Consider the following 26,975-nt stretch of genomic DNA (forward strand, 5'->3'; position numbering starts at 1 on the left):
CTTCCTGCAAACAAATCCGTCGAGAGAAGTTATAATCTCACCACAGCCACTTTCTCCCTGCTACTTTCATCAACTTGGAAAGACATCTCAAGACTACACATCACGCGTAACAGAATCGAAATACGATAACTACATCAAATCAGCAAATATGTTCCAGAATACCCTCGCTCTCTTCCTGCAATTCTTCTTCTTTGCTTTGGCTTTTGCTCAACCGATTGAGACTGCTGGACATGGCAATGCGTGGAAATACGGTTCTGGCGGTGGAGTGATTGGGTTTATTGTATTAATTCTCGATATTATTGTCTTCAGTATGTCCCCCCTTTCGCTTCTCTCCCTTTCCGTTCTATTTCTTCATCTGAATCAATCTAACCATCTATCTCCAGTCGAGGTCCTCAAATCCAACCGTCCTCCTTCCCACAAACTCCTTTGGTGTTTAGTCGTCTTCCTCTTCCCTATCCTCGGTTTGGTCATCTATTGGCTGTTCTCCAACAGAGAAGCACACAACTCTGGCAGCGGCTCGTACGAAGCTATTCCATAAAGAGACGACGTTGTGTAATACCGCGGTGATGCTATCGGGTGATGGTACAACAAACACAGATAAGACGAGAATGATGGAGTTCTGGTGATGATGATCATAGCATGGATGGATGGATTGTTTTCTGCGGCGTATACGACTAAGCGGATTTGGGTTTTAGGAATTGAAATATATGATTTTGAGGGTATTGTGAATGGAGTACGGGAATATGCTAGCATACTATAATGAATGAACTTCAGAATAATCGAAAGTGTAGTAGTTCGGATCGATTACTCAGAATGGTTTTCCGCAGGCAATTTGTGACTTTATTATCGTCTCCTGGGTCATCAATTTCCATCGAAATTTAGCAGATCGGATAACTACTCATAACGAACATATGAATATACATAACAATGTCTACAAGTGAACTCTTCAAATGAAGTCTCCAGTGATATTCGAGATAAATCGATCCATATCGATAAACAAACTAGAACCAGCTTCGCACTCAGCATCATCACCAACATGCTTTCAATTCTCTTACCTTACAAGTTCACTTCACCGTCACCACAACCCCCAATCAGTCGACGCCGCTCTAACCATTAGATTTAGTCCTGCCAAAGCGGCGCTGCTTTCCCCGTCGTAATCACAAATATAGCTGACTCAGCATTGCATCGTAGTAAATAGCGTGACAGTCCTGTTTGTCTTCTATTTGGAGGATATGAGTGGGTTTTTTTGAGAGTGGGTAGTATGGAGATATTTTGATAATTTGGGGTTTTGGGAGGTTTGGGAGCTTTGGATAGGATGGTTATGCTGTGTGGTTAGGTTAGGTTAGGTTAGGTGGGACTTGTCGATTTTGGAGGTTGGAGGTTGGAGGTTGGGTGTAGTGAGAGAGGATGTAGAGATTGGATGGGTAGGAGAAGATGGGGAGGTTGTATGTATATGAATGTGGTTTAGATGAATATTAGATTTGAGATTTTTGAGATTTTTAATTGGGCATGGGTATGGGTATGAGATATGAAATTGGAGGGGATGGGATCGAGAATCATGAGTTGTGATTAGGGGTGAGATTCTGATGGTGGGTAGATATGAAATTGGGAATATTGATGGATAGATGGTATGGTATGGATGGTATGGATGCTTGTTGTTAGGGGCGAGGATGGGGATGGGTATGGGAATGGAATTGTGGGTAGGGATGGATGTACATTTAGTTGGCTTTTTTGTATTTGTAATAATACAATCATCTTCTTTTGACCAATTGATAGATGGGTTGAGTGAGGATGTTTATATCATAAGGAGGGGGAATACTATCACTAGAACGGAAGTACGAGGGTTATACGTGATCAAAACTCACAACGGAAGACGAACCGAGATTGTGTTTCTTGCATGACTTTGGAAACAATCTTTCTTGCAGGGTAGGAAATCTTCCTCTAGATACTTCAGATCATCATCTTGATTAGTTTGAGTATTGATATCGAATATAAAGATGTTGGAAAATTCCGGACCTTTCGTTGACTTCTTAATTAGCCGATTTTGTGGTATTGGCTTTCTTATATAATCGACATGAAGCTTTTCGCTTGTTACAAATAATGTAAAAGTTCCGGGGAGGATGCTACATGTTTTAGAATTTTCCAGAGCGAGCAAAGAACAAGGTACACGGTCAAATTTGCTACTGCAAGATAACGTCACTTCGAGGCCTGGCCGATAATAAATTTGCATATGGTTTGAAGTTGCTACGTCAAAGAAAAGGTCATATAGCCATCTAGTTCTCGCTTGCCACTTGGGATTCGACGCTTATCGAATAAGTTCACTGTTTCATTTTTCGCGAGCAAAAGTGAGCACAGAGGGATTCTCGGTCACTTCTCGATTATACATCTGCGTAGACTCGAAGCTTTTGATTCACTAACCAGGCCTATTTGTTCCGCATCTTCATTACTTCATTAATATAGAAAGTGTCCTAGAATTGCAACAGCAGAATCATTGCTACCTTATGAAAGCTGCGGCTGAAAAACGTATGGTAGATATGGCAACGAAAACTCCATCTTATTTCAAATGACATCCATGGCTAAAGTGCCCGTCCTCCGATATCGATATTGTCGATTGCTCAAAGGAAAAAAGTGAGATTTTACCCGTTGTCAATTACTCGAATCTTGTTTGTCTTTACTCAAAGATATACATCATACGAAATCTTAATAACCTTGACAAAATTTACCGCTCTCTCCATCTAAAAGATCTACTTTTCTTTAAAGCTCTATCAGAAGCAGATCGTTTCCACTCAAAAATCACAGCACCGCCTTTCCACGCTTGCTTTTTGTATTTGCAACAAGATACTCAGGATTGTGCAAGAAAAAGAGAAGCTTTAAATAGACCAATAGCCTAATAATACTTCTTCCGTCGCCTCCAATATTCACTCTTTTCGCCCCAACCTATATTTTCTACAATAATCGTGATTCACTGTCACTACATACCAACTAACTCACCATCAATTCATCTCGGAATCAATATAACTACACCTCCATTTCATCAGTATATGAAAACATGCAAATCACTACGCTTCAGTCAAGCCGGGCGAATAGGAACAACATGGCGAGAATGATAATAGGCTATACTATACCTTCGAGTGAAGGATTGCATAAATGTGAAACCCGAAATAGTCATCCTCTCTGCGATTCATATGTGGAAAGATCATGTAAAAATGCGTCACTATTGTTTGATACTTTCTTCCCGTCATTTCATAAACACCAGAGGCAAAAAAAAAAGGAAAATGAGAAAATTATCTTGTTCCCTGTAATAACACATATATGAGAACGGTAATAATAACTACCAAATCTCACAAACACTGGAACCATAGATGAGAAAGACAAAGTCAACTTGCCTCTTGAATAAACATCTCCTTTTTCCAGAAAAAGGAAAAACCCAATGCTCTCCCACGTGTAAAAAATCCCCTTGAAATATTCTAGATATCAACATCCCCAAACCCGTTGCTATTCCCTCTTCTCCCCATCTATCCCCAGCCCACCTCCACACCCCCTTTCACCATTCTTGAAGACCAATCATAAAACACCCTCTCTTTCATCACAAGCTCTGGACCTTCCAACATCATGATTAAAAGAGATAAAATAATAACTCACTATGAATATCAAGCCATACCTTCCGAGTTCAGAACTTGCCAGATACTCCAACAAAGACGTTTCGAGCGAGCTACTGTATCTACCTATCTACATCTTCCTCAAGAGACACAGAAGAAAAAAACAAAAAAGAATATGCGAAATCGGGAAAGCATAGATTACTTGATTTGATGCTATATACCACGACGAGGTATTTCCCCTCGCTCTGCACCAACAAATATGTACAGAGATTGAACGCGCAAAGGAGAAGAAACCATAAAATACCTCCTTATCATTATCATCTCAAAAATAACCAGATGCATGGTTTCTTCCCATGGTGATTTTACTACTTGCTCAATTGTTATACTCTAATTTATTTCAACCTCATTATATGCAAGCAAGAGCCACCGCATCTTTCCTGTTCCATCTACTTCTCCTCCTCTTCTCTCGCTCGGCGTAGCAAATAAGCTAGAAAAGTAGAAATTTATATATACACATATACCCAGTCATTTCTTTTTGAAAACCTAATAATTCATCATCCTTGACATAGAAAGAAAAAATGTGTTCCTGTTCGTTTCGTGGCTCCATTAGCGAATGTAAATCTAATACGGGGAATGAACAGAAATTATGTATCAATGCTTACGTCCTTTACTACATCATGATGGTGGGAAAAAAAACGAGATGAGATAATATTGGACTGGATTGGATTTGAATTCACTATTGTTTATTTGTATTTATCGTCATTCCATAACTAGGGAAATGATTGGATGCTAGTCTGACTACCACGCGAATAAAAACAAAGAATACAAGGGTTTGGCTGAAGACCAAGCAGACATCATTCATTGGAAGCTTCCCATATACTTCCTCAGGAAATATGCAATTATGTTCATTCATCTTAGCGCTATCATAAACATGTTCTCGTAAATACATAATTTCGTCCGGTACAACCCAGGATGTTCATCACGGAAACTCGACCACTCAGAACTAATAATGTCCATCAATGGTCATTGTACCTGTTTTCGTGATAAGGTATTCATTAACCGCCACATCTTTCCCGGATTCCTTTCCATATCCCGATTCTTTGATTCCACCAAATGGCGATTCGGCTGCTGATGAATTACCTATAGTTGAATATTTAGCACAAAGTTTCTGATATAGAGAACTGAAAAATTGAGGAGCTGAAACTACGTACCAGTATTCATACCAATCATACCGGCCTCTAGGTTTTCGAGAAGTCGCCAAGTGCGATCAATGTTCTTGGTGAAGAAGTAAGATGCTAGACCCATCTATAGTAGTTTTGTCAGTGCCTCATCTATCATATCATTAACGAGAACATGGGAACAAAAACTTACACTAGTATTGTTTGCCGCATCCACAGCCTCGTCCTCCGTATCAAAAGAATACAATGCCAATACTGGCGCAAAAGTTTCCTCTTCTGTGATCAACATCTCCTTCTTTGCACCCAAGATGATCGTCGGTTCAAAGAAATACCCGGTAGTGTCTTTTACTTTACTTCCTCCGAGTACGACTTTTCCACCATGCTTCTTGGCATCTTCGACTTGGTTTTCTGCTTTGTCAATACTTCGGGGGGTGGTAAGAGGGCCGATGGTAGTTCCTTCTTTAGCTCCGTGGCCGATCTTAAGTTTGGAAGTTTTTTCTTTGATGAGAGAAGCAAAGGAATCGTAAACGCCAGATTGTACGTAGACCCGGTTGGCAGTTATGCAAGCTTGACCGGCGTGACGCCATTTTAGGGCCATAAGAGCTGAGTATGTCAATAAAGCATTCAAGACCACATTTAGAAGTATATCGGTCACCAGAAACACAGGTTCTAGCTCCCTCTAATATAGAATGGGTCACGTACCATCAGCAGCTTGGTTTAAATCTGCATCATCGAATATCAAGAAAGGGCAATTGCCTCCAAGTTCCAAGGTAACTTTCTTTAATCCGTCGGAACACAACTTTGCCACAAGTTTACCAACTCGTGTCTTGATATTCATTAGTATTTGGCCAATCTGAAATATGGCAGGGAAAGCTTACGGAACCTGTGAACGTAACCTTCTTAATTAATGGATGACGGCACAATGCCTCACTTAATGGAGGTGTGTTATCCAAACTCGTGGTCAAAACACTAAATACACCTTTTGGAAATCCTGCTTGCTCGGCAAGCAAAGCCAAAGATAACACCGAAAGTGGTGTTTCTGGTGATGGTTTTGCTACCATACAGCAACCTGCCGCAAATGCGGCTCCAGCCTTTCGCAGGATCATTCTACAGATCGTTAGGCAGTTCTTTACTCTGGATGGAATTACTTACGCAATCGGGAAGTTCCATGGGACCAGTGCGGCGGCTACACCGACTGGTTGCTTGACAGTGAAGACTCTCCTACCCGGTGCTGCGGGTGTCTGATTGAAAGGGCAAGTTAGCAGTTTACAAACACGAAAACAGACGTCGTGGAATATCAAAGATCATAAAAGAAGACGAGTCAAGTATCATATGCCTAAAAGAACATTTCGAAGCAGCAATCAAAATATATCAGAAGGCATGAAAAGGCACGCACCTGAATCGTCCCTGAGATTCTCTCCGCCTCCCCAGCAAACCACCACGTGAAACCCAACGCATAATCAATCTCTCCCAAGCTCTCCGCAATCGGTTTTCCCGTCTCATAAGTAACAATCTTCGCCAAATCTTCCTTATTCTCTCTAATCAAAGAATCCCATTTCAAAAGCCACTGAGCACGGGTCCTGGGATTGACTTTCTTGAAAGATTGAAAGGCTGTGTGGGCGGCTTGAACGGCTGCATCTACATCGGATGCATCGTTATCGGGTGCTGTGGCCCATACTTCACCAGTTCCGGGATCTAATGAAGACTCAGGAGTTAGACATGAAGAGATGAAGGAGGAAATGTAATTTGGTAGGAGGATAAGAACCTAAGACATCGAAGCGTTTGCCAGATTTAGCTTCTACCCATTCTCCATTGACATAAGATTTGTCGTGGAAAAGTGATGTGTTTTTAAGCTAGAATGAGAGAAGTTAGTAACGATTCGAGCTAGTTAAGAGATCTGGTAGCTGTCCTGGAAACTTCAACCTTACATCAAATGGAAGTTTGTTTGAACTCATGTTGAATTTCCGTTGAATCTAATTTGGTGGATTTTGTCGATACTGGAAGTGAAGAAAGAATAATTGTCAAGATATCAAAAGACAATCTGCTTCGTTGTCCGAGTAATGTCTGTCTTCGGATATAATAAAGCGATGTGGTTAAAGCCTAAGATGGGTAGTACAAGGCGGGGTTATATCCTCTGGCGAGCGGGGTAGCTGGAAAGAGGAAGAGTGCATCGGCAAGTGTTCACGTGACGAGCAGAGATCACATGATATTTGTGCTTGCAAGCTCACTCAACTTGAAAATTCCTGGTGCGGTGAGATGAACTAGTGCTTGCCACGTCAAACATGCGGCATCAAGAGTTTTTTCCCCATACCGATGAATTTACTAAGTGTATATTTGGTATATGATCTACTGTAAGTCCCCGCCGGATATTCAAGCGCATCCCGATTGTCCGCACGCTCCACGTTCTTAAACACATGTCTCTCCCATTCAGTAAACCTCGGTAGCTTCCTCAATTTGTCAATATCCAGTTCGACTACTTTCGAGTCACTTCGGTAGAAACTTGGAGCCACTGTAATTGTGATTTGTATTAAGTTTATATTAGAATTCCTTACTCTTTCATCACTACTGTCTATATTGAGAATCGCAGGAACCCAAAATGTCAGCAATTCTAGAGGCCCCTTTTGATCCCAAACTCTCAGGTGCTTTGCTTACGGCATTTCTGTACTATCCAGATAAGTTGAGATCTATTGTACCAACCAAGATTCAACCATACATTGGTTCTCCCGCCTTGATTCGAGCATTGAAGGTCCTACTCGTTTTGGGTATTGTACGCGGTGTCAATAATAAGCTATCTCGGCTCGTGTTGAATAATTGGAAAAGAAATGCGAAGTTTATCAAGAGCCAGGAGGTTGTCTTGATTACGGGTGGCTCGAGTGGGATTGGAGAATCAATGGCAAGAGAGTTCTCATCTAAAGGGGTTAAGGTTGTGGTTATGGATGTGAGCCCTCCAAAGACTCCATTCCGTGAGTCTTTCTACCTTCGGAAACACATCATATACAACGGTGACTAACAATATCAAAGCCTCGAATGTTTCCTATTATCGAGTTGATATAACATCACCATCGCAAATTGCCTCTGCAGCTGCCGAAATAAGGAAAAGCCATGGAGATCCTACCGTGCTCATTAACAACGCCGGAATTGGTACTCTCCTGCCCATCTTAGAAGGCAGTGAAGAACAAACCCGAAAAACGTTCGAGGTTAATACGGTATCCCATTTCTTTTTGGCCAGAGAATTCCTTCCAGCGATGATCAAGAAGAACCATGGTCACGTGGTGACAATTGCCTCTTTAGCAAGCTACCTGGTGCACGCTGTCAATGTAGATTATTCCTGTTCGAAAGCCAGTGCTCTCGCCTTTCATGAAGGACTTGCATCAGAATTGAAGTCTCTATACAACGCACCTAATATCCGAACCACGTAAGTCCTCAAGTGTCCATCCACCTGACATTACCACCAGTATTCCGCACTCACAAAGGAAATAGTGTTGTCAATCCAGGATGGGTTCGCACGCCATTGGCTGAGGATGTTATATCGCAAGCCGGCTTCAAAGATACATATCTCCAACCCGAAACCGTTTCAAATGCTGTTGTTGATCAAGTGTTGGCGGGTAGAAGTGGCCATATTATCTTACCTAAGAATATGAGCATCATGGGCACAATTAGGGGATGGCCATGGTGGCTCCAAACCTCGCTGCGAAACAAGGTAGCTCTAGACTTAAGCTTTGGAAGCCAAACGCAGCCTCATCCAGCAGTACAAACCGGAAACGTGGCTCCGGCGGCATCCACGTAAATGTCCGCCTTGTTATCAACTTCCAGGAGTATTTTGTTTGTGTAAGGGAAGATTGACTTGGCGGGATGTTTTAGATGTTGTTCTATGTTACTCAGCGTTATCATCGTGGTTATCGTGACGACGTTAACCATGTTCGGGATCTATAAGACTTGTTTATTGGCACAAGACGCTGTCGGCGAATTCTGTACTCCGTAGATTGTAAACACATATATCATACTCCACTCCACCTCGTTGTTGTGTGTGGTAAGCCAGTATGCATTTTATGCCCGGAAGAGCTCGAGGAGCCAATACCGGTTTAACCGTTAAATGACACATGCAACTATCCACAAACGCACACTAAACGTTACAAACGCGAGTTTTGATTCTAAAACAGGAGTATAGATTAGTAAATGCTCATCTTTACAACACCATACCCACCACCGGAGCGCACCCAGAACCTCACCCCCTCCACCCCTCACCCTCTCACCCCCCCAAATTCAATACAACAACCAAGATCTAGATTCCCTCGTACCCTCCCCTTGAGGTCAAACGTCACTAATTCTTATTCCCCCATAAGCCACATACCGGGATATCCATCTAGAACCTGTGCAACTATCGAACCATATATCCACCCGTTTGCATTCCATGATTCCATTGCAAGCATATTCACGCATCACCGCACCCTATACTTGATTCGCACCAGCATCATGACAAGATTCAACCAACCGGCATTGCTACCCATCAACCATGAAATTTCTTGCATGAAACCGCATTGACTTTTATGCACCTCTGTCTGCCGGGGCTGTCTGCCAGGTATCCCAGGCGTCTCCATTTGGCTGCCTGTGGAGAATCGAGGTGTGCACACGATAAACGGAGTACCGTATACAGTAAATTTGTCTGCGAAGGAAGCATGCTTACAGGATTACGCGATGTGCAGGCCCGAGGTAGTAATTGCAGCAGTTGCAATGGGCGATATGTACGACCATGACATGTCCGCAACCCAAAATAGGACAACGCGAACAAGGGATCCCCCTCCCTCAATGCCCCACCCTTGGAAAACGAAACGATTTCCTGGGCCCGGATCAGCGTACCGTGGATTTTGTCATGCAGATATATAGCTATTGCCATTGTGCCAGTGTGCCAGTGTGCCAGTGATGCCAGTGATGCCGAGGAGGCATGTACGGTAGTGTCTCACACAGCCGTGGTGCAATGATTCATTAATGGAAAAAGTCTGGAGGGCACACCTCCACCAAAAAGCCAATACAGCCAGCATCGCCAAGTCCATTTGGTTATGGAAAGTTGTACCGGTACCTCACGCCAAATGCGCCACGGCCAGTGTGTGGAATTTTGGCAGTCCGCGCGATATCCGTTTACAGATTAGAGTTGGGGTGGAAAGGTTAGGTTGGAAGCGATAGCTTTTAGAATGGAAAGAAGGTTGGAATTGCTCAGCCGCAGAAGTTGTCCAGGTTTCATGATTTTCCGCTGTTGCCGCGAGGAATATTCTGAGGGAACCATATTTTCGGTGTTGAAATTGATAGACATTTTGTTTTTTTTTTGTTTTTTTTTGGGCTATGTGTACAATGTGATACGAGTGACGAGAAGGCTTTGAAAAACGTTTTTCCATTTTGTTTCTTTTTTGTTTCACTGCACGTAGACGTTGTAGGCTTGTTAATGGCTTTGAGTCAAACGGGACTTCTTTACTCGATTCATGGAGGATTTTCGTATGGTAGGTAAGCTGTCGATGGCTGCATATTGTGGATTCATAGATAGAGATAACCTTTTGGAATCTAGATACTAGATACGTGAATGCATCTCCAGTCTCTCTGACATCTAGATTCTTGCATCTCGCCCATGCCAGTTCAATGCCGAATACTTTAGATCCTTTAGATACTTGGAATAAGCAATGAGGTCTCTCGTATATTCAGTTGATATCACATCGTGCCTAGTACTTACATTAACGTGATGTACACGAATGGAGTCCCTGTTGCGAGATCAGAAGCTCGTCGTATCACATTTGCGAATCTTCTCTCTCATACATGATGGATGGCTCACCGGTTCACAGAGCAGAGTCATGAATCCAACCACCACCCAACGAACAGAGTTTTGCCTCAAGCTCACCCACTCATGATGGAGCGTTGGTCGTTGTCATTGACGCAAGTTTAATCTATCCATCACCCAGGGAGATGTAGATCCATTATTCATCATCCGCCACGATGCAATTCAATTGGTTCCTCTCAGCATTTATTCCCCCGCGGTCTTCGCGGTCAACTCCAAAAAATAGATCCTGGTATGGCTTGGTGGTAAAACTCAGCCCCAACTTCCAATAGTGTCCAACATCCAAGAAAGATGCTCGAGATCTGTCCGATTTCCGATGCTGTGTGAACCAATCACCGTGTCCATTGTACCTTGAATATATTAAATTTCATCACGTACCTTACCTTACTTTCTGTACGAAATCCTCACTAATGAGCTAATGGATTAGCCCTCGATATCAACTTTTCAATGTGGTGACGAGATGTGACAGCCACCCGTATCATATCGTACACAAATCCAAACACACGCGACACCAGATGTTCTCAATTCCAACTTGTGTGACTTGCGTGGATGGTATGATTCGTATTCCAACCTTGAAGCGTCCAACTTTGCAGCTCCACGATTGCCAATCTCGACAGCACGGAGTAGGTGCTGTGCACACGGTCGAATCTACAGAGTGCTGCTGAGGATACATGGCACCTGGGCAAGCTTAACATGTAGTTTCCCCATATTTTTCAATACCTGCGAGTCTGCCACGGTCCTGGCCCTGGCCCTGTTCTGCTGTGAATGAAAGTATCCACTCGGAAACCACAAGCTACATATTCCGATACAAATCCATCAAGTCGCCCACACCATCCACCCACCATCCACACCTCCCACCTTACCGGCTTTCGTTCCATGATCCATGACAATCTGAATGATCACCAAGATCACAAATGACTGGATGCTGTGACTCCATCCGTCTTATCTTGCTTGTGTTGACGTTTCTCTCTGCCATCCCGTACATACGAGCCATCGCTCGCACTTACCTGACTCTAGATGCTCTATCCGTCCGACTCCGATAAACTTTCCACCCATTTCCCATTTCGGCCCAGGTGTTAGTTCTCGGATGACCTTCCCCCCCTTTCAACTTACGTTACACGGCTACCGCGTGTTGTCCTGTAAGCCGAGTTGCCACAATATCAAAATATGTGTCAAGGTCATACCTGTCTTGAATTAATAAAGATCTACTTAGATCATTTTCATGTCAAACTTTTTGCCCATCATTCCTAGTCTTTTCCACACATCTAATCAAGGGATTCCGGTTTGACGATTCCCCATGTCCACTCTCGTAATTCTAATACCATATACGCAATAGCTATGACCCGGACCGAGTGGACCATGAGTAAACCGGTCTATCAAGAATCAAGAGGCAATTAACCACAGCCATGGCCATGCATCTAGGTTGTAGCTTCTTATTCTCATTACCCAAGAAGATGAGGTGGTGAACAATCATGGCTGAGCTTGAGGGCTTGAGCTCAGGCAAATTCTAACTCTCTGTTTTTCTGATAGTCCATAATGCCATAATTGATATGACATGACCGGATTGGTTCCATGATATTAAAGACCTTCCCAACCCGTGTAGCTGGGACTGATTTCTACCCCTTATCACATCTGTACTTATATTTTCATTTCTCTTTTTGCTTGAATCTACCTGTCGTCCTACTTTTGTTGCAGATTTTGCAGCCTGAAGTCACACCAGTCCATACAAACATCTACACGACTTTCACAACGTCTTTGTCTCAATATTATCCATCACCCAGCTTCCAATTCTCTCGCTCACTTACATACGTCCACACATACGCTCACATATACGTAGCAATACGACCTACGCCTTATCACACAAACCAATCCCTCCACTAGGTAGCAAGGAAGAGTTTTTATTCATCTTTTAATCTATTCGACCAAGTTTTTTGATATATTTCTGCCTGCCCTCCTTCCCTGCTGCTGTATACTTCCTTTTCCCTATCCCAAAAAACAAAAGACTTTTGCTTTTTCGGTGTCTACAGTACATATGCAACGGCTCGGAATCGGCATCTTGTCAAATCTATCAATCAAATATTCTCCGGATATGCAGGTGCAAACGCCACAGGCGCATGGATTATCGGGAATGCCTGCTCGGACTTCGATGAGTCGGTCTGGACCATCGTTGGGAAATTCTGGAATCTCTTTGGTGGATGGAAAGATGGAGGGTGATGCTGTGGGGGATATAAATAAATACTTCCCAATGGATTCGGAGGGAGCACAGTCTCATACTTCCTCTCTCAATTCATCCTCAGCTTCATCATCAAGAGACAGTATACCATACCCGGACTTCAAATCTTTATCATCCATAGCCTTCGGAAAACAGAACGGAAGCAATATGTTGGTCGCGGAGTCTCTCATCTTCTTTGCTACGGCATGCATCCTATATGTTCTCAGCTCTCAACGAAAGACTCATACACGACGTCCTCAGAATGGAAGTCATAAGAGGACTTCTTCTACAAACTCGCCATCAAACATTACAAAGTTCCTCCACAACCCTCTCGCCCAAATTTCCCACCTACTATCATGTAGCTCATCCACATCATCATCATCATCATCATCTATCTCTCTCCCCACTCCACCCCATCAACCACCCAAAACCCAACCCGGTCCTCAGAAACCCGCCTATGCTCTCCCACCACTCAAGCCCACCTCTCCACATCCAACCTCAATGGGTCTCAAACGTCTCGACAAGTCCAATTGGCTCACCATCGACTCTACCTATCTCCCCGAGCATGAACTTCGCGCTTCACTTCTTGAAACACATGGACCATGCGTTTTGCAAGTCTTGCCCCCAGCCGTTCCAGCTACATACGAACTCCTCGAAATGGTCATTGAGTTTCTCCTAGATCGGTATCCGGATGATTTCTCCCTCGTGGATGAAAACACAATCCTCAACAAGTTGACTGGGGAGACATCTATCATTGGATCAAAATGTGAAAACCCACTTGAGACAGCAACTCGTCTCTGTATGGAAGACTTTAATATCCTATTACAAGATCCGTCAGAAGAAGATGGAGAATGGAACTTGATGGCTTCCGCCACCCTCTTTCCAGCAGGGTGGAAGTTGCAGGAGAGAATTGGTAGCAGTATGGCTGTACTACATAGGCCTGTGCCAGGGTGGAAAGAAAAGTTGGGAAAGAGTGTCAACCGGTAAGACTTACATGTTCCTTTTCCCCATCCCACATTTTTCAAGCTCCTTGAAATATGCAAACCCCCACATACTAATCACCTCCCAGATACTTCACCCACCTCACACCCCGCACCTGCATGGAGCGCTCCAACATCTTCATTCAAACCACCCCCATCCTCTTCCAAGACATTCCAGAAGCACCCCCCTCACCCTCTTCCCCACTTGCCCCCTCGGACATCTACGTACGTCGCGAACGCCAAACCTTTACCCGACTGCCTAAATCCAACGCGGTGCTTTTTACAGTGCGCACGTATATGGAAAAACTGGTAGATCAAAACATCGCGGATATGGAAGCGATGGCGAAACAGATCAGAGGATGGGATGGAGATTTGGCGAAGTATAAGGGGGTGGATATTTGGGGGGATGTGACATTAGCGTATTGTGATGGGAAGGTGGAGGAGAAGCTGAGGGGGTTGAGGAGAGATTCTGGGATTGATATGGGGTGTGAGGATGAAGTGGCCAAGTCTTAATGGATAATAGGATGGATATACGTTCTGGAGTAATAATATTTGGGGTTTACATTTTTCAGGCTGGATGGATGGATGGAGGGGTAGAGGGTGGTTCTTTTTTTTTTTCTTTTTCTTCTCAAAATGGCAATCGGAAAGGAAGAAGAAACGATGGAATAATGAGTCAACACGATCACACGGTAACTTGGTAACGGGAGGACATCTGCTTTTACAAAAATTTACAAAATTTCGTGCGATACAGGAGCGATAGGGAAGGGATTAATTACAGGAAAAGAACAGAACTGTTTTATGAGGTACTTTTTTGCGTGCATTTTAATGCGTGGGCTTTAATATAGGGGACGAGGGAGAGAGAGAGAGAGGTTAGATAGAGGAGAGGAGAGGAGGAGAGGAGAGGAGAGGAGAGGAGAGGAGATGAGGAATAAGAAGATCAAAAATTGGAGAAGATTAATAAGACACTTGTCTACCTACCTTGTACTTGATTCAAACATGTATACATATATCAAAATAAAAAGATCGATAGAAGAATCCTCAAAGCTGGGAGGGGAGGGGAGGAGAGTAGTGTAATGTAATTTGATATGATATCATAAGACATTATATTATGTATTGATCTCTCATCTTGTCGTATCTCTCAACATCTCATGTTATGTTTACAGAATAGACATCTCAATATCCATATCATATCATATCATATCATATCATATCATATCATACATATCATATTATGATACAACCCCACCACATGAAATAACAATATTAAAATACATAGCATTGCATGCGCGCTCACGATGTATACCTATCTGTGTACTCGTAGCAGTGAGATATTGATGATAGGTCCTCGAAGATAGTATATACTGCACTTGACCGGGTACGTGGTAATGTACCTACCATGTGATTGCAGAAGTGATACATCATTTACACAGGTGATGTGATGTGATGTGATGTGATGCGACGTGAATAGAATAGGTAGGAATGAATGCTGTTTCTCTATTTATCACATTTTCTACAGGGAGAGAAGAGAGGATAGGATTAAAGATCTCGCGTAGTGCGTGGTAGGGTATAGAAATACATGTACGAGATACATATCGAACGATGCACCATCTTCATGTTATTCCATTTCATCTCACTAGTTTCTTAAATCTTGCTTTGACGAGTAAATCCATGAAGTTAATTATTTCTTGATTTTGATTTTGATTTTGATTTTGATTACAATTCCATTTCATGCATCCTAAACGCTTATACGATACCGATGATTCCACCCAAATGCTAATAATACAATTCCTCAAACCCTTACCATCTCTTTTGATCTCCACCACTACTGAAATCTCCTCCCCTCCTTTCCTTTTCAACCCTAGCGTCGAATTCTTTCTGTGCTTCTACTTGGGCTAGATTTCTCTCCTCTTCTGTCTTGGAAAATGCAAAGCTATCTGCACTCGAGGTGCCATCACTCGATGCTTTAGGTGTCTTGTTTTGTACTGTTGCCCATCCAGATCTTGGTGGCTGTGATGAGGTGGTAGTGGAATTGGAAGTTGGTTTTTCGCCACGGCGAATGCGATCCCATGCTGAACCTGTTTGTCTAGAAGATTGGGGTGTTGTTGGTTCGGTGTCCATTCCTTGGCCATTGGTGGGTGAAGCATCATCGAACAAATCGAATGGCTTCTCTTCTTCTTGTGCTGGGGCTTGTGCAGGAACTGGTTTTCTCTGTGGCCAACTTTTCGTTTGTGGGATTGCTTGAGGGGTTGTCTGTGCAGATCCAGGGGCATTATCTTCTTCAGACCACTGCGCATCGCCAGTCGGGCTAGCATCATCATATCCTTGTGTATTTCGAGTCTGTGGCTGCGGTTGTCCTTGTCCTGGCTTCATAGGGGGTCTGGGAATCCCTGCAGGACTGGGGAGATTCTTCTGTTGTCTGGCAACTTCTTCTGATGTAGCCTTTACGACATCCTTCAATCGCGTATCGCCCATCTGTCCCATGGCCCCAACACTAGCTGCATACCCCCCGAAAAGTAACTTTGATACAGTCGTTCCTATATAGGCATAACATAAACCTCTGAATGCATGCCAAGCAATTAGGGCTGGGGGTCCTTTGATATAGGGCATTTTCGCATGGGGAAAGACGCTTGAATTGAAAACCTCGAGGTTTGGTTGGTAGAATGGAAACCGAAAAGTAGGAGCCGTTTGGACTGCTCTGTATATGCCCGCGGATAAACCGGCAACAGGTGCAAATGAATTGATCCTAAGTATCTTCGCAGTATGAAACGCAAGGGCATCGATTTCTTCTTGTCTGAGTGGACGTTGGGTGATTTTACTCGTATTCTGAATTCGGGCATTGATGATCTTGGTTAAAAAGGCATCATTGAACCCGAATAGAGGACCGAATAGTGGCAATGGTCGAGGTAGCTTACTGCCATCAATTCTGTATGTTTGAATACCGGCAGCTTGGCCTTGGCCGCGTTCCGAAGATGCATAAGGATCGCTGTCGGAGGTAGGAACGGAGTCGAACGATCCGTTTGCCTCCTTGGATGAGGAGTTTTCAAGAACCATATTAGCGAGGAAATCAATACTTTGAGGTAGGTAAAGGATTTAAGAAATCGGTGAGGGTAGTTGCAGACGTGTTGCCTCGTTCGTTGTGACACAAGCTCACAAAGGTGTTACCACGAATAATCTCACAGCAGCTCTTGGAAGAGCTCAAAATGAAGCTTGGATGTTGTGACGTCTTTCAATTTGCGGGCAAGATTTCGGTGGGTGTGGCTTTATCAATTTGTGGCGCGCGGGGTTGAATAAGGTTCTAGTTCTAGTGAAGTTTAGCCGTATTTCTATTTCCCTCCTGGCCTCATGCATTTCCAAGGTTCCCCCGATGTTATTCCAAATACTTTGATATCAATGATACCTTCCCTATATTCCTCGAATGCTCTAGCTATTGCACGAATAACTCACTTGTACTCGTACGCTCTCCAGTGAAAAGTCTTCCTGAAGTACTCTTCAACAGCATTGATGTATCTATCACATTGTCAAGTAATCAACCAAGAAGTGTGGTATAATCTTGGTTCCGGGTACCCAGGACGAAGCAAACGCATGAATTCTCAAGCGTGGTTTGCACAACAAGGGTGATAAGTATCCTTCAAGACTCCATGGAACCCGTTCTTGTGAGTTTTGATCTCGATCTTGGGGTTGCACGAACTTCCTGCTATCGTGATTCGTAGCCCTTCAAAGCTTCCCGCAGCTTAAGCTGGCAGCTATCCATCAAACCGCAGTAGTACCATCTGGCAATCGTCCGAGTGGACCACATATCACCACAATATCGAATTGCCTCATATTCGTACCTTGATTGCATGACTGCAGAGCTATTCTTCATTGGGCTCGATCAGGATGGGTTCATAGCCTCTCAAATAAGCCACCATGCACACATCATCGTGTATTCGTTGAAGTTCTGTCCAATGGAGTAAAAAGTGGGCGAAGTAACTACTTTATCTTTAGACATTTTTTGGTCTTCGATGTTATGCAAACAAGCCTCGAGAATGCAATGGTCGATTGATTGCATGACTTTTGATGAGACAACATCTCTCCAAGTATCTGACACTTTCAAAGTTGAGAGGCCTGATGATCAATAGATGATTGGTCAATCAATTTCAGATTACTGATCATCTGATTGTGCAGTAAGAACTTTGATTATATGGTCTTCATTGGGTCTTGATATACCCCCAGTATGTAATACATGATATTAAGATACTTAATTATTAGGTGGACAATACTTGAAATAGCTTCGCTCATACCCTTGTGTGGCCAACAATACCCGCATGAAATATACATAAGTGGAATGTATCAACATATTTTCTCATCAAAACCAAAAATATACAAGGATATTGATTGCGAATTCATCAATTTGACATCTTCTGCAAACCTTTCGGCTGCTCAATCAACAGCTGCGGGCCGAGTTTGTCCCCTCCGTCTTCTCTTATCCAACATGATCTACGCAGAAGATGGAAGATAAAAATGCCGTTCTCTACGCAGAGTGTAATCTTGGCATACGATCCCCTTTTGCTTGTTGGCTATCATCAACTCATTACTTATCATTGTTGCGTTGTTGGGATTGGCCTGATATAAGATTATAATGTTGGTTCAGAGAGTAGTTCTTGAGATGATAAGATCAGATTTGGAAGTGAAACCTTATGTAGAAATAAAGGGTGAAGTACACACGAATGGTGGAACTTTTCTTGAGTATTGGGATGAGATGAACTCTGAGGCGAAGTAGTAGGACTTTCTTCCTCGGCGAAATGGACGAATTTTTCTCTCTCGAGCGTATTTATGTTTTCCTTGACGTAAATCGGGCTATGATATGCAAGCGGCCATACTCCATCCCTCATTTTCGAACCATATTCGATACGTCGGTTCTCATGAGTGACCATTTGGCGCATTAACTTTAGACGAGCTTTCTCTACATGAACGAAATGACCGTAATGACCAAGACGCGAACGCAATCAACATATGTCGATCTAAATTTGCCTTTCTCAGTGTGTTGATATTAAGTGGCGGAATTGTGTACGGACTGAGAAAATGAGTGGCTCTTTTCTAGGGATGGTGTTTTACGGCTGATCATAGGCAGAACAGGATATAGTATAGGGGATCCAAGGGCCCGGTTGTTTGTTGAACCCCATTTGCGTGCAGTGCTTCTTCTCTCACTTAGTGTACGATACACCGGGGAATGTTACCGTCAATTAATGTGATATTTGTTAAAACATCGGCGAACTTAGCGCTCTTATTTCTTCATGAGTATGCGAGTGCCGAATTGATCTATGCTAGTGTGTAATGAGATTATGCGCTGGAGTCGCCTGATATTGGACTCTCGCCTCCTTGTTTTACAATTTTATGCCCTCGAAGTAAGAATAGCCTATTGCTCCCATTTTCTGCACAAGTGTTGTCCTTTTCGTTTATTAATAGTCCTTGTGAGATCTGCAAGATACTATGTCTCTATACCCTCCAGGAACTCGGGTAGGAATGGCAGCGTCGCGAGCTACGAAACCAATTCAGCCTAATATATACAGGAATACGTGGTTGTACCGCAGTAATAATTTCTGAGTAGATTGATTGTGAACTTTAAATATGGGAGCGCGAGACGAGATTCGAGAGGTATCTGTACAAGGCAATATGTAAGGACAATAATGATTCAAGGTCCTAGATTCAGGAACTATGATGACCGGTTACTATATTTTCTGGGTTTATGACGAATATGTATTATCCACTTGAGTTCCTCGAACTTGTATGAAAGGACCTGTGATCAAGTAATTCAGTTATGGACCGCCACTGTCTCAAAGTCTACTGTGTGAGTTCCAAATCATGATTGGTTCTATACTTGCCATCATTAGATCAGAGACCGTTTCGCTGTTTATCTGTTCCAGATTAGGTTCTTTTGGTGATTTGTAGGTTACAAAGTTTTTTTTTTCACGCAGAGTTGAGCAAATAGTATAGTATGCCTGAGGTAAATCGGGGTAAAACTTGCCAATATACCACCCTGCTATACCTTTAAAGGGCAGAGTAACTATTTCATAATATGCTTTAGGTATTATGATGTTCATAGGTATAATTATGTAGTATAATTTAAGAATAAAAGAAGCTTATTAATAAGCATAGAATTATTCTATGATTCCTGTTTATGAGTGTTGTGGTATTCATTAATACTACCAGGTAATCACTTCATCGAGTTCTTATAGGTTAGGATAGCCGTTCAAAGAGATCAAATACCCTGGATAGGGTACGGGTGCCCATTCCTGTTTGTACGCTTAATGGGGCTGGCCTTGTAACATTCAGGCTCACATGTGCAACAAAATTCCTTCGAGAAGTGTGATTGAAGGATTCGTAAGAATTTACTCCACTGTTACTGATGTTCATAGAGTGATATAGGGTGCTTAATGAAAATCAGAGGATCAATGTTATTGCTTTAGTTCTGATTTAAGGGCTTCGCATCATAATAATTCTTGTAATCATTAAGCTCGAGCTAAAATGATAAGCAGCGCTTGTCTTGTGCCAAGACTTATAGCTTGGAAGCGAATCGCTATATTACATTTCCACTTGCTGGGACTATCCTTTTGTATATAGTTTTTAGCCCTGCAACAAAATCGCTTTGAAAAATATGATCAATTCACCGGAGTTTTAGTTTGATTTCTCTCAAAACCATTAGATTCTAAAATAATAGTGTTTTTCACTACTCTTAACTATAAGAGCAATACTCCTATTAGATATTTGTAGGTATTTTGGAGAGAGTTTCTCCTTTGGAGATAATAAGAAGAGAATCACTTTTAGAAGTAATCATTTAATGTAGGATATACCAATCTGAAATAAAATTGCCGCCATCAAACTACCACTGCGAATTAGACTTTTTACTCGAGCATCAAATCACGACATACTAGCGTAGGTTTACTTGAATTCTAATTGAACTGATCAGAAATCAGAGTATCACACTGCTGATATTCTTGTGGGGATACCCCCTGTAAGCTGGAGCTTTAGATGTGCAACAGGAGTGATTTTAATGATTGTAACTGGATGACGTTGAAAATTGCATGGTCTTATTTGTGGTGCTAAAGAAAATGCGCGGATTGGCGTGTGGCGCCGGGATTAATGAGATAGATTCTAACTTTTTTACATGCTGGGTACTATCTAAACCACTAGCCAGGATGAGACCTTGAACTTGACGTCTTCAGATATGCAATTCGAGATATTCCTGCAGCAACGGACAATGACTTTAGTATCGATCTGTTTGCTGAATTCGACCGCCTTATGCCACCCACTGCGGTACATACACCAGCTCCTAAATCAGAGCTAGACGGATATCTCAAAATGGCTCACATTTCAAGAGTTGAAAGCTCTCTTGAAGATGCAACTAAATAATGGATCAAGTATCAACATAGCTTCCCAATTCTTTTCCAAATGTGGAAAGATTATTCAGCAATACCCATCTCCACCACCCCTTCCCAGCGTGTTTCTAGCGCTGCAGGATTGTTAGTCACTAAGCATACAGCTAAGCTTCCTTGTGATACAATTCGATATGTGCTTTGCTTACGCGCTTGGGGTGTGCTTCCTGAGGAGGAAGCTGAGGAAGATATCAAGTTTGTTGATATTGATCCGAGCGATGATGATAATAACAGTGACGTCGAGATTGAAAGAGTTGTTTTAATCCCAGGCCCAACTCTCCAGGAGCGCCGCATTGAAGAGGCTAGAATTAAGGAACAAAGAGACAACAGGAGCTATTCATCAGATTCAGGGAAATATGGTAATGGAAGACTGGAATGCAGCAAATGAAAGGAGATTAAACCGTCGATTTGAGGCTTTGAATTAGGTTTAAAAAGAGCATCAAAACCGCGGTGCAGAATAAGTAAATAGGAAATAGCAAACTTTTACTTCAAACAAAATCTATCTTCCTATGCATATGTGAGCTTCGTGAGCTGTGTGGGCAAGATAAGGCTCATTAAAGGCCAATAAAGACTTCAAAAGCGTAGAATCTTGTAAATGGTCCTGACCTAGAGACCTTCTACTAGGAGACTTAGAGGGCGCTTGCCAGGATGAGGCCTGTGCATTGTATTTCTAGATGTGCAACATATTCATATAGTTCCCTTTCATTGGGTCTAATTGGAAGACGATGGGATGAGCTAACCATAGCTTTAAACCTCTGAAATCCTGTTTCCCCCCTAGTGACCAGTTTACAGGGCAGGAAGGTTCTTATAGATATAAAGCTTGATTTTCAGATTTGACAATTCTTAGGATATGTAATAACAGAATTAGAGTTCTCTTCCGAAACCTTTGAGTGGATGATAATAAACGTATTGGAATGATAACCAGTGTGTCCAATTTTCCAGGAAGTTCTCATGCAGTTTTTCAGGCAAATTTTGAAGATTGTACACTCCCAATATTTTGGACTGGTGGGCTCAAAATGTCACAAGTTTTTCGAAAAGAAAATTTATTTAAAATCTTTTTTTTTTTTCTAAAAAAAATGATATTATGAAGCTTTTGCTGTAACATCCAGAACGTATGCAGTCCAAACATCTTGAAAATCCAGACTATATGCCCAAACGTCTTAAACAAGCTGGATTATTGAACACATTGATCACGATATTTTCCAGATTTTTTTCCCATCATCCCAACCATTTTCTTTGAGGACTACTTGATTTCTTTGTAATCTGTTGTCGGTGGTTTCGCATTGAGTTTCACGCCTATTTTATTTGGTCCAAAAGTTAAAATTTGGAATCTAAATCCTCGAAAGTAAATCCTCGAAAGTAAATCCTCCAATTGTGTGGCAACGAACTGAGGATTATCTTTCTGGATAAAATGACCACAACCTGGAGCAATAAGAACTTCATTTACTGAGCGGTCAGCACCGGTGAGATTCAACAGCCCTTCATTATATTTTTGCCATGTACTGCAAATTTGTCAATCCATTGTACCATCCTTAAAAAAATGGGAGAACTTACGGTTGAGTATACTTCCTATTAATACTCCTGGGAATCTTTAACATCCTCCACATCTCTTCTGCGAAACGGTCAGGGTCATGCCCAACAATCTTCAACCATGGCCCTTTGCCATTCAACCCCTGGAGTTTTGGAGAGGAAGGGTTGGGTAGAAGTTTCAAGACGTTTCTTCTATCCAATCCTTCGGGACTCTTAACATCAGCGTTGAAGGTCCGCACTAATCTAGCGTACGCTTCAATGTATTGCTCCAGCGTACAGTCATCTCCCAAACATCGCTCTCTATAAAATCAGGAGTATGAGGATTTGGCCAGAGATCCGTAGCTTCGGCATTGCCGATGTTTGAATCAAGGAACAAGAGACCTTCCACAGTGGCTGGATATTTATGAGCGTAGGTTCGAGCGATATGAACACCGATACTAGCTGCAACGAGTAAAAGCTTGGGGTTTGTCGGGACGGTGATTTGAATTAGCTCGTGGAGATCGTTAACTGCGTCGTTCAAATCATGACCATATCCAGGGTCTTTTCCTGGTATGTTGTCGGCTGGATCTTGAGAGGTCGTGGCACCTTGACCGTAGCGATCGTATGTCAAAATGTTTGGCTTTACGGAACTAGTGGACTGTTGAAGAAGAGCAATTGTGGGATTCCATGATAGAGAGGGTAGCACAAGACCATTAATGAATACGATGAGTGGAGAATCCGGATTGTTATTTTGGTTCTCAACAAGCTTGTAAGCAATTGGAGCCTGTGGCTTGGAAGGGAGGATCGCGAAAGACATTTTAAATTATTTGTGTCTTTCAAAAGGACGAACGGATGATCTTTGTGTTATTTTATACATATAGGTCAAAATCGCTCTGCATATTCAGCTCCAAGAAAAGAAGAGGTGAGAAGTGGGGCTCTTCAAGACCTGAGCTTGTCAGAACAGGTCATCATGTGAGATGACCATAAGATATCATTATTGGGATGCAAGACTTGTTATATTTACATAAATAACAGGGATTTCTGATATCCAACAGTTGGATTGTCAGATACCAGTGCTTAGAGACACATTTTCTCTGTAGAAAATCGAGTACGATATATTCTTGGATGTGGAATTTCTGGCCTCAAGAAAGTCATTTGAACCATTGACTACCAACTCGGTAGTAGAATTTTGTGAGAAATTCGCAAGCAGGCCTCGACAACTAATATCGGTGAATACTTTACAGACCAGATGATGCTTATCCTAAGAGTTTGACACTGGTCGGCCTAGTCCCACTGACATTATTTGACAAGGTAAGTCATATTTGGACCACTTTGCATTCTGAAGTTTGTCAATTTCCCTTGCTTTAGAGAATCAATGAGGAAGTTCAGATTCGAAGAAGGACAATAAAACTGCCCGCAACGATGGCCACAAATAGATCTCCTGTTCTGCGGAAAATGCGACATTGATGAAATCTCTGAAGCGTCCGCCTGGAGATGTTAAATGATCCACTTGGATTACACTGCCATTTGACGAGTCTGCAAGTTGATATGAAGTGGCGGCTTTGCCAAATATGGTACAAAGGTATGTTTGAGTAGAATGGGAATGTGCGCAACAGAAGGATCTGATGGAGGACGGATGGCATGTCAATAAGCACGTGACTGCGCGCAATCGGCCGCGATTATTTCCGTTGTCGCGTCGGCTGAATATCTTCAATTTTGTTTGTAAGTCTTCCTCTCACTTGTCATTGACTGTCGCTACCCTATCATCTATTCAAGATAATAACTAGAAATTCACGGGCTGCCATCGCAAAGCTTGATTTCTTGCATGAGAATTTGAATTTCCCTAATTGAGCAATCGCCACAAAATTGTTCCTACAACTTGTTTTTCGCCTTCACATTCCCAGTTTTGCCTTGTACCTCCAATTGTAATCATCAATCAGACATACAAAATGCCTCCTTCAGTTGAATGCGGGAATCCGTTACTGCTCAAGTGGCTTGAAGAATGGGTCGTCGAAGCACAAGAACGGGGATACAAGTCTCTTCCGACCGTCAAAAAAGCTCGCGATTCAATGAAAGCCTGTCCTATGCGATTTGATCACCCTAGTGAAGCAGTATGCTTGAATGGACTCGGAGAGGGTCTTGCGAAGAGATTGACCGATAGTCTTGAGAAATATTGCGATGAGATGGGTATTGCTATGCCTAAGAAGCCGAGGGGCAAAGAAAGAAAATCGGTCGCTGTTGATGACGGTGGAGAATCTGTGACGCCTTCGCCTTCACCGAAGAAAGCGAGGAAGTCTAAGCCCTATGTTCCGAAATTGAGATCGGGCGCTTATGCTATCATGTTGGCTTTGGGAACACAACCACGAAATAGCAGAATAGGAATTACTAAGGAGGAGATTATCGCTTTAGCAGAACCTTTTTGCGATACTTCTTTTACACAGACAAGACCTAGCGAATTTTTCACGGCATGGAATTCTATGAAGACATTGATCAATAAGGATTTTGTGTACACGAAGAAGAATCCAGCAAGCAGGTATTATCTCACGGATGAGGGATGGGATCTTGCCGATACCATCAAAGCTAGCGGTGACCCTACATTGGGAAGAGCACATGATTTCCAACCTGTCGCAGCAGGTCCATCCAATACAGCCACAAGAAACCGAGACAATGACTCCGATTCTGAACTCGAAGAAATCAACTCTCCATCCCGTCCATCATCTCAATCAAATCCCAACATTCCAGACATACCCAATGGAGAAACTACGAGCATCCCAACTTTTGAACCCATCATCTTACGCCCCGGTACCTTCACCGTCGAACTCATCCTCGACAACCGCGAAGTAGCCAGCAAGAAAGACCGCGATGGAATCCCCAATCAGCTAGCCAGCATGGGCGTTCCCCATTCCGTCCGCGCTCTCCCCCTCGGCGATTTCCTCTGGGTAGCACGTGTCCGCGAAGACAAGGCCAAATGGCTCAATCTTGGAGCTTCTAACCTCATCATGCTAGACTACATTATGGAGCGCAAAAGACTCGATGATCTCATTGGATCTATAAAAGACGGTCGATACGAAGAGCAAAAATTCCGTCTCAAACGATCCAGTATCACCAACGTCAAATACCTAGTCGAACAAAAGAAGATCGACGCCGACATAATGGACAAGTGGGGCGATGGAATCACAACCTCCATTGCCAAAATGATGGTTCAAGATGGGATCCACGTGAAGCAAACTCTCGATCTGGGTGAAAGTCTCAACTACATCGAGCGCATGACGAAACTTCTCAAGAAGCAATACGAAGAAAACCCCCTCTACGTCATCCCTACAAAAGTACTATCCGTCAAAAATTACACTCCCTTGATGCAACATCTTCGGAAAACACAACCCAATCGAGAATACAACATCACATTCGACGCCTTCGACGCTCTATCCAGCAAATCGCAAAACCTAACTCTCAAAGACATCTTTCTCAAAATGCTCATGCGAACCAGGGGCGTCACAGCCAGCAAGGCCATCGAGATCCAGAAGCGATGGGCTACCCCTCGAGCATTCCTAGAAGCGTTTGAAAATCTCGACACCGACGAAGGAGCTGAAATCCACGCCAGCGACGCCGCAAAACCCAAACCCAAATCGAAAGGAAAAGGCCCTGCGCTTCTCCTCCTCGACCCCGAAGAAGCGGGAAAGAAAAGAAGGAGAGAAATGGTTTCAAATGAGATCGGTGCCCTGGTGGGTAACAAGAAGGTACAGGGTGCGTTGAGCGCGCGCATTGCGGAGGTTTGGGGGGGTGTTGTTTGAGTTGTGTTGAGGTGGGGTGGGAGAGGATCCCCCGGGTATACTTTCCACGCTATGATGGACAGGGAGATAGTGACAGAGAATAGAGACAAATGATTAAAGGAAAATATGGGAAACGAAAATGGTGCGGAGGCTCAGGATCGTGCTTGGAGTTAGCTTATCCGTCGCGGCGCGTTAAGAATAATTGGAATAGGGGAAGAAAGACATGACTAGATGAACTGGGGGAGGGGTGATTGAAGAAAAGAAACTTCACTTACCTGCCCATTTATCTCACACCTTTCTGAAAAGCTAGGCTTGAGTGTTTTTGCTTTTGTTTTTGGTTATTCGGACTCTATACCGGGATAAGTGGTGTAACCCTTTGAAGTAGATCGCTTATAGATATCCTTCATTTTCTAGAACATGCTATGTCTGAAAACAGGAATAGAATAAAAGCTCTTCATTAGGCCATTGCATAAAGTGTATAATACCATCATTAC

General features: G+C 42.9%; 8 protein-coding genes across 8 annotated transcripts; 5 read left to right on the forward strand and 3 right to left on the reverse strand.

Moving 5' to 3' along the window:
• The first annotated feature begins 77 nt into the window (after positions 1-77).
• BCIN_11g02030 (hypothetical protein) lies at positions 78-811 on the forward strand. The gene is made up of 2 exons (XM_001556640.2): positions 78-308; positions 384-811. The coding sequence occupies exons 1-2, from the start codon at positions 149-151 to the stop codon at positions 536-538; spliced, it is 315 nt and encodes a 104-aa protein (XP_001556690.1). The 5' UTR covers positions 78-148; the 3' UTR covers positions 539-811.
• A 3,690-nt stretch (positions 812-4,501) lies between these two features.
• Positions 4,502-6,770, reverse strand: Bcuga2. The gene is made up of 9 exons (XM_001556641.2): positions 6,706-6,770; positions 6,543-6,630; positions 6,174-6,472; positions 5,930-6,018; positions 5,656-5,884; positions 5,480-5,603; positions 4,971-5,380; positions 4,811-4,904; positions 4,502-4,739 (listed from the first exon to the last, which is right to left on the reverse strand). The coding sequence occupies exons 1-9, from the start codon at positions 6,730-6,732 to the stop codon at positions 4,603-4,605; spliced, it is 1,497 nt and encodes a 498-aa protein (XP_001556691.1). The 5' UTR covers positions 6,733-6,770; the 3' UTR covers positions 4,502-4,602.
• A 478-nt stretch (positions 6,771-7,248) lies between these two features.
• On the forward strand, positions 7,249-8,876 carry BCIN_11g02050 (hypothetical protein). The gene is made up of 3 exons (XM_001556642.2): positions 7,249-7,740; positions 7,799-8,192; positions 8,258-8,876. The coding sequence occupies exons 1-3, from the start codon at positions 7,374-7,376 to the stop codon at positions 8,562-8,564; spliced, it is 1,068 nt and encodes a 355-aa protein (XP_001556692.1). The 5' UTR covers positions 7,249-7,373; the 3' UTR covers positions 8,565-8,876.
• A 3,247-nt stretch (positions 8,877-12,123) lies between these two features.
• Positions 12,124-14,831, forward strand: BCIN_11g02060 (hypothetical protein). The gene is made up of 2 exons (XM_024695872.1): positions 12,124-13,793; positions 13,880-14,831. Exons 1-2 carry the CDS (start codon positions 12,631-12,633, stop codon positions 14,301-14,303), a joined length of 1,587 nt encoding a protein of 528 aa, XP_024551671.1. The 5' UTR covers positions 12,124-12,630; the 3' UTR covers positions 14,304-14,831.
• A 613-nt stretch (positions 14,832-15,444) lies between these two features.
• BCIN_11g02070 (hypothetical protein) lies at positions 15,445-16,939 on the reverse strand. The gene has a single exon (XM_001556645.2). The coding sequence runs from the start codon at positions 16,839-16,841 to the stop codon at positions 15,588-15,590; it is 1,254 nt and encodes a 417-aa protein (XP_001556695.2). The 5' UTR covers positions 16,842-16,939; the 3' UTR covers positions 15,445-15,587.
• Positions 16,940-21,218: 4,279 nt separating this feature from the next.
• On the forward strand, positions 21,219-21,590 carry BCIN_11g02080 (hypothetical protein; the record flags this gene model as incomplete). The annotated part of the gene is made up of 1 exon (XM_001556647.2): positions 21,219-21,590. The coding sequence occupies one exon, from the start codon at positions 21,219-21,221 to the stop codon at positions 21,588-21,590; it is 372 nt and encodes a 123-aa protein (XP_001556697.2).
• An 855-nt stretch (positions 21,591-22,445) lies between these two features.
• On the reverse strand, positions 22,446-23,528 carry BCIN_11g02090 (hypothetical protein; the record flags this gene model as incomplete). Its single annotated transcript, XM_024698311.1, has 3 exons — positions 22,446-22,704; positions 22,757-22,934; positions 22,985-23,528. The coding sequence occupies 3 exons, from the start codon at positions 23,526-23,528 to the stop codon at positions 22,446-22,448; spliced, it is 981 nt and encodes a 326-aa protein (XP_024551672.1).
• A 958-nt stretch (positions 23,529-24,486) lies between these two features.
• Positions 24,487-26,705, forward strand: Bcmus81. The gene has a single exon (XM_001556649.2). It carries the CDS (start codon positions 24,661-24,663, stop codon positions 26,500-26,502), a length of 1,842 nt encoding a protein of 613 aa, XP_001556699.1. The 5' UTR covers positions 24,487-24,660; the 3' UTR covers positions 26,503-26,705.
• Positions 26,706-26,975: the final 270 nt, after the last annotated feature.

Source organism: Botrytis cinerea, chromosome 11, assembly GCF_000143535.2.
Source record: "Botrytis cinerea B05.10 chromosome 11, complete sequence".
NCBI lineage: Eukaryota > Fungi > Ascomycota > Leotiomycetes > Helotiales > Sclerotiniaceae > Botrytis > Botrytis cinerea.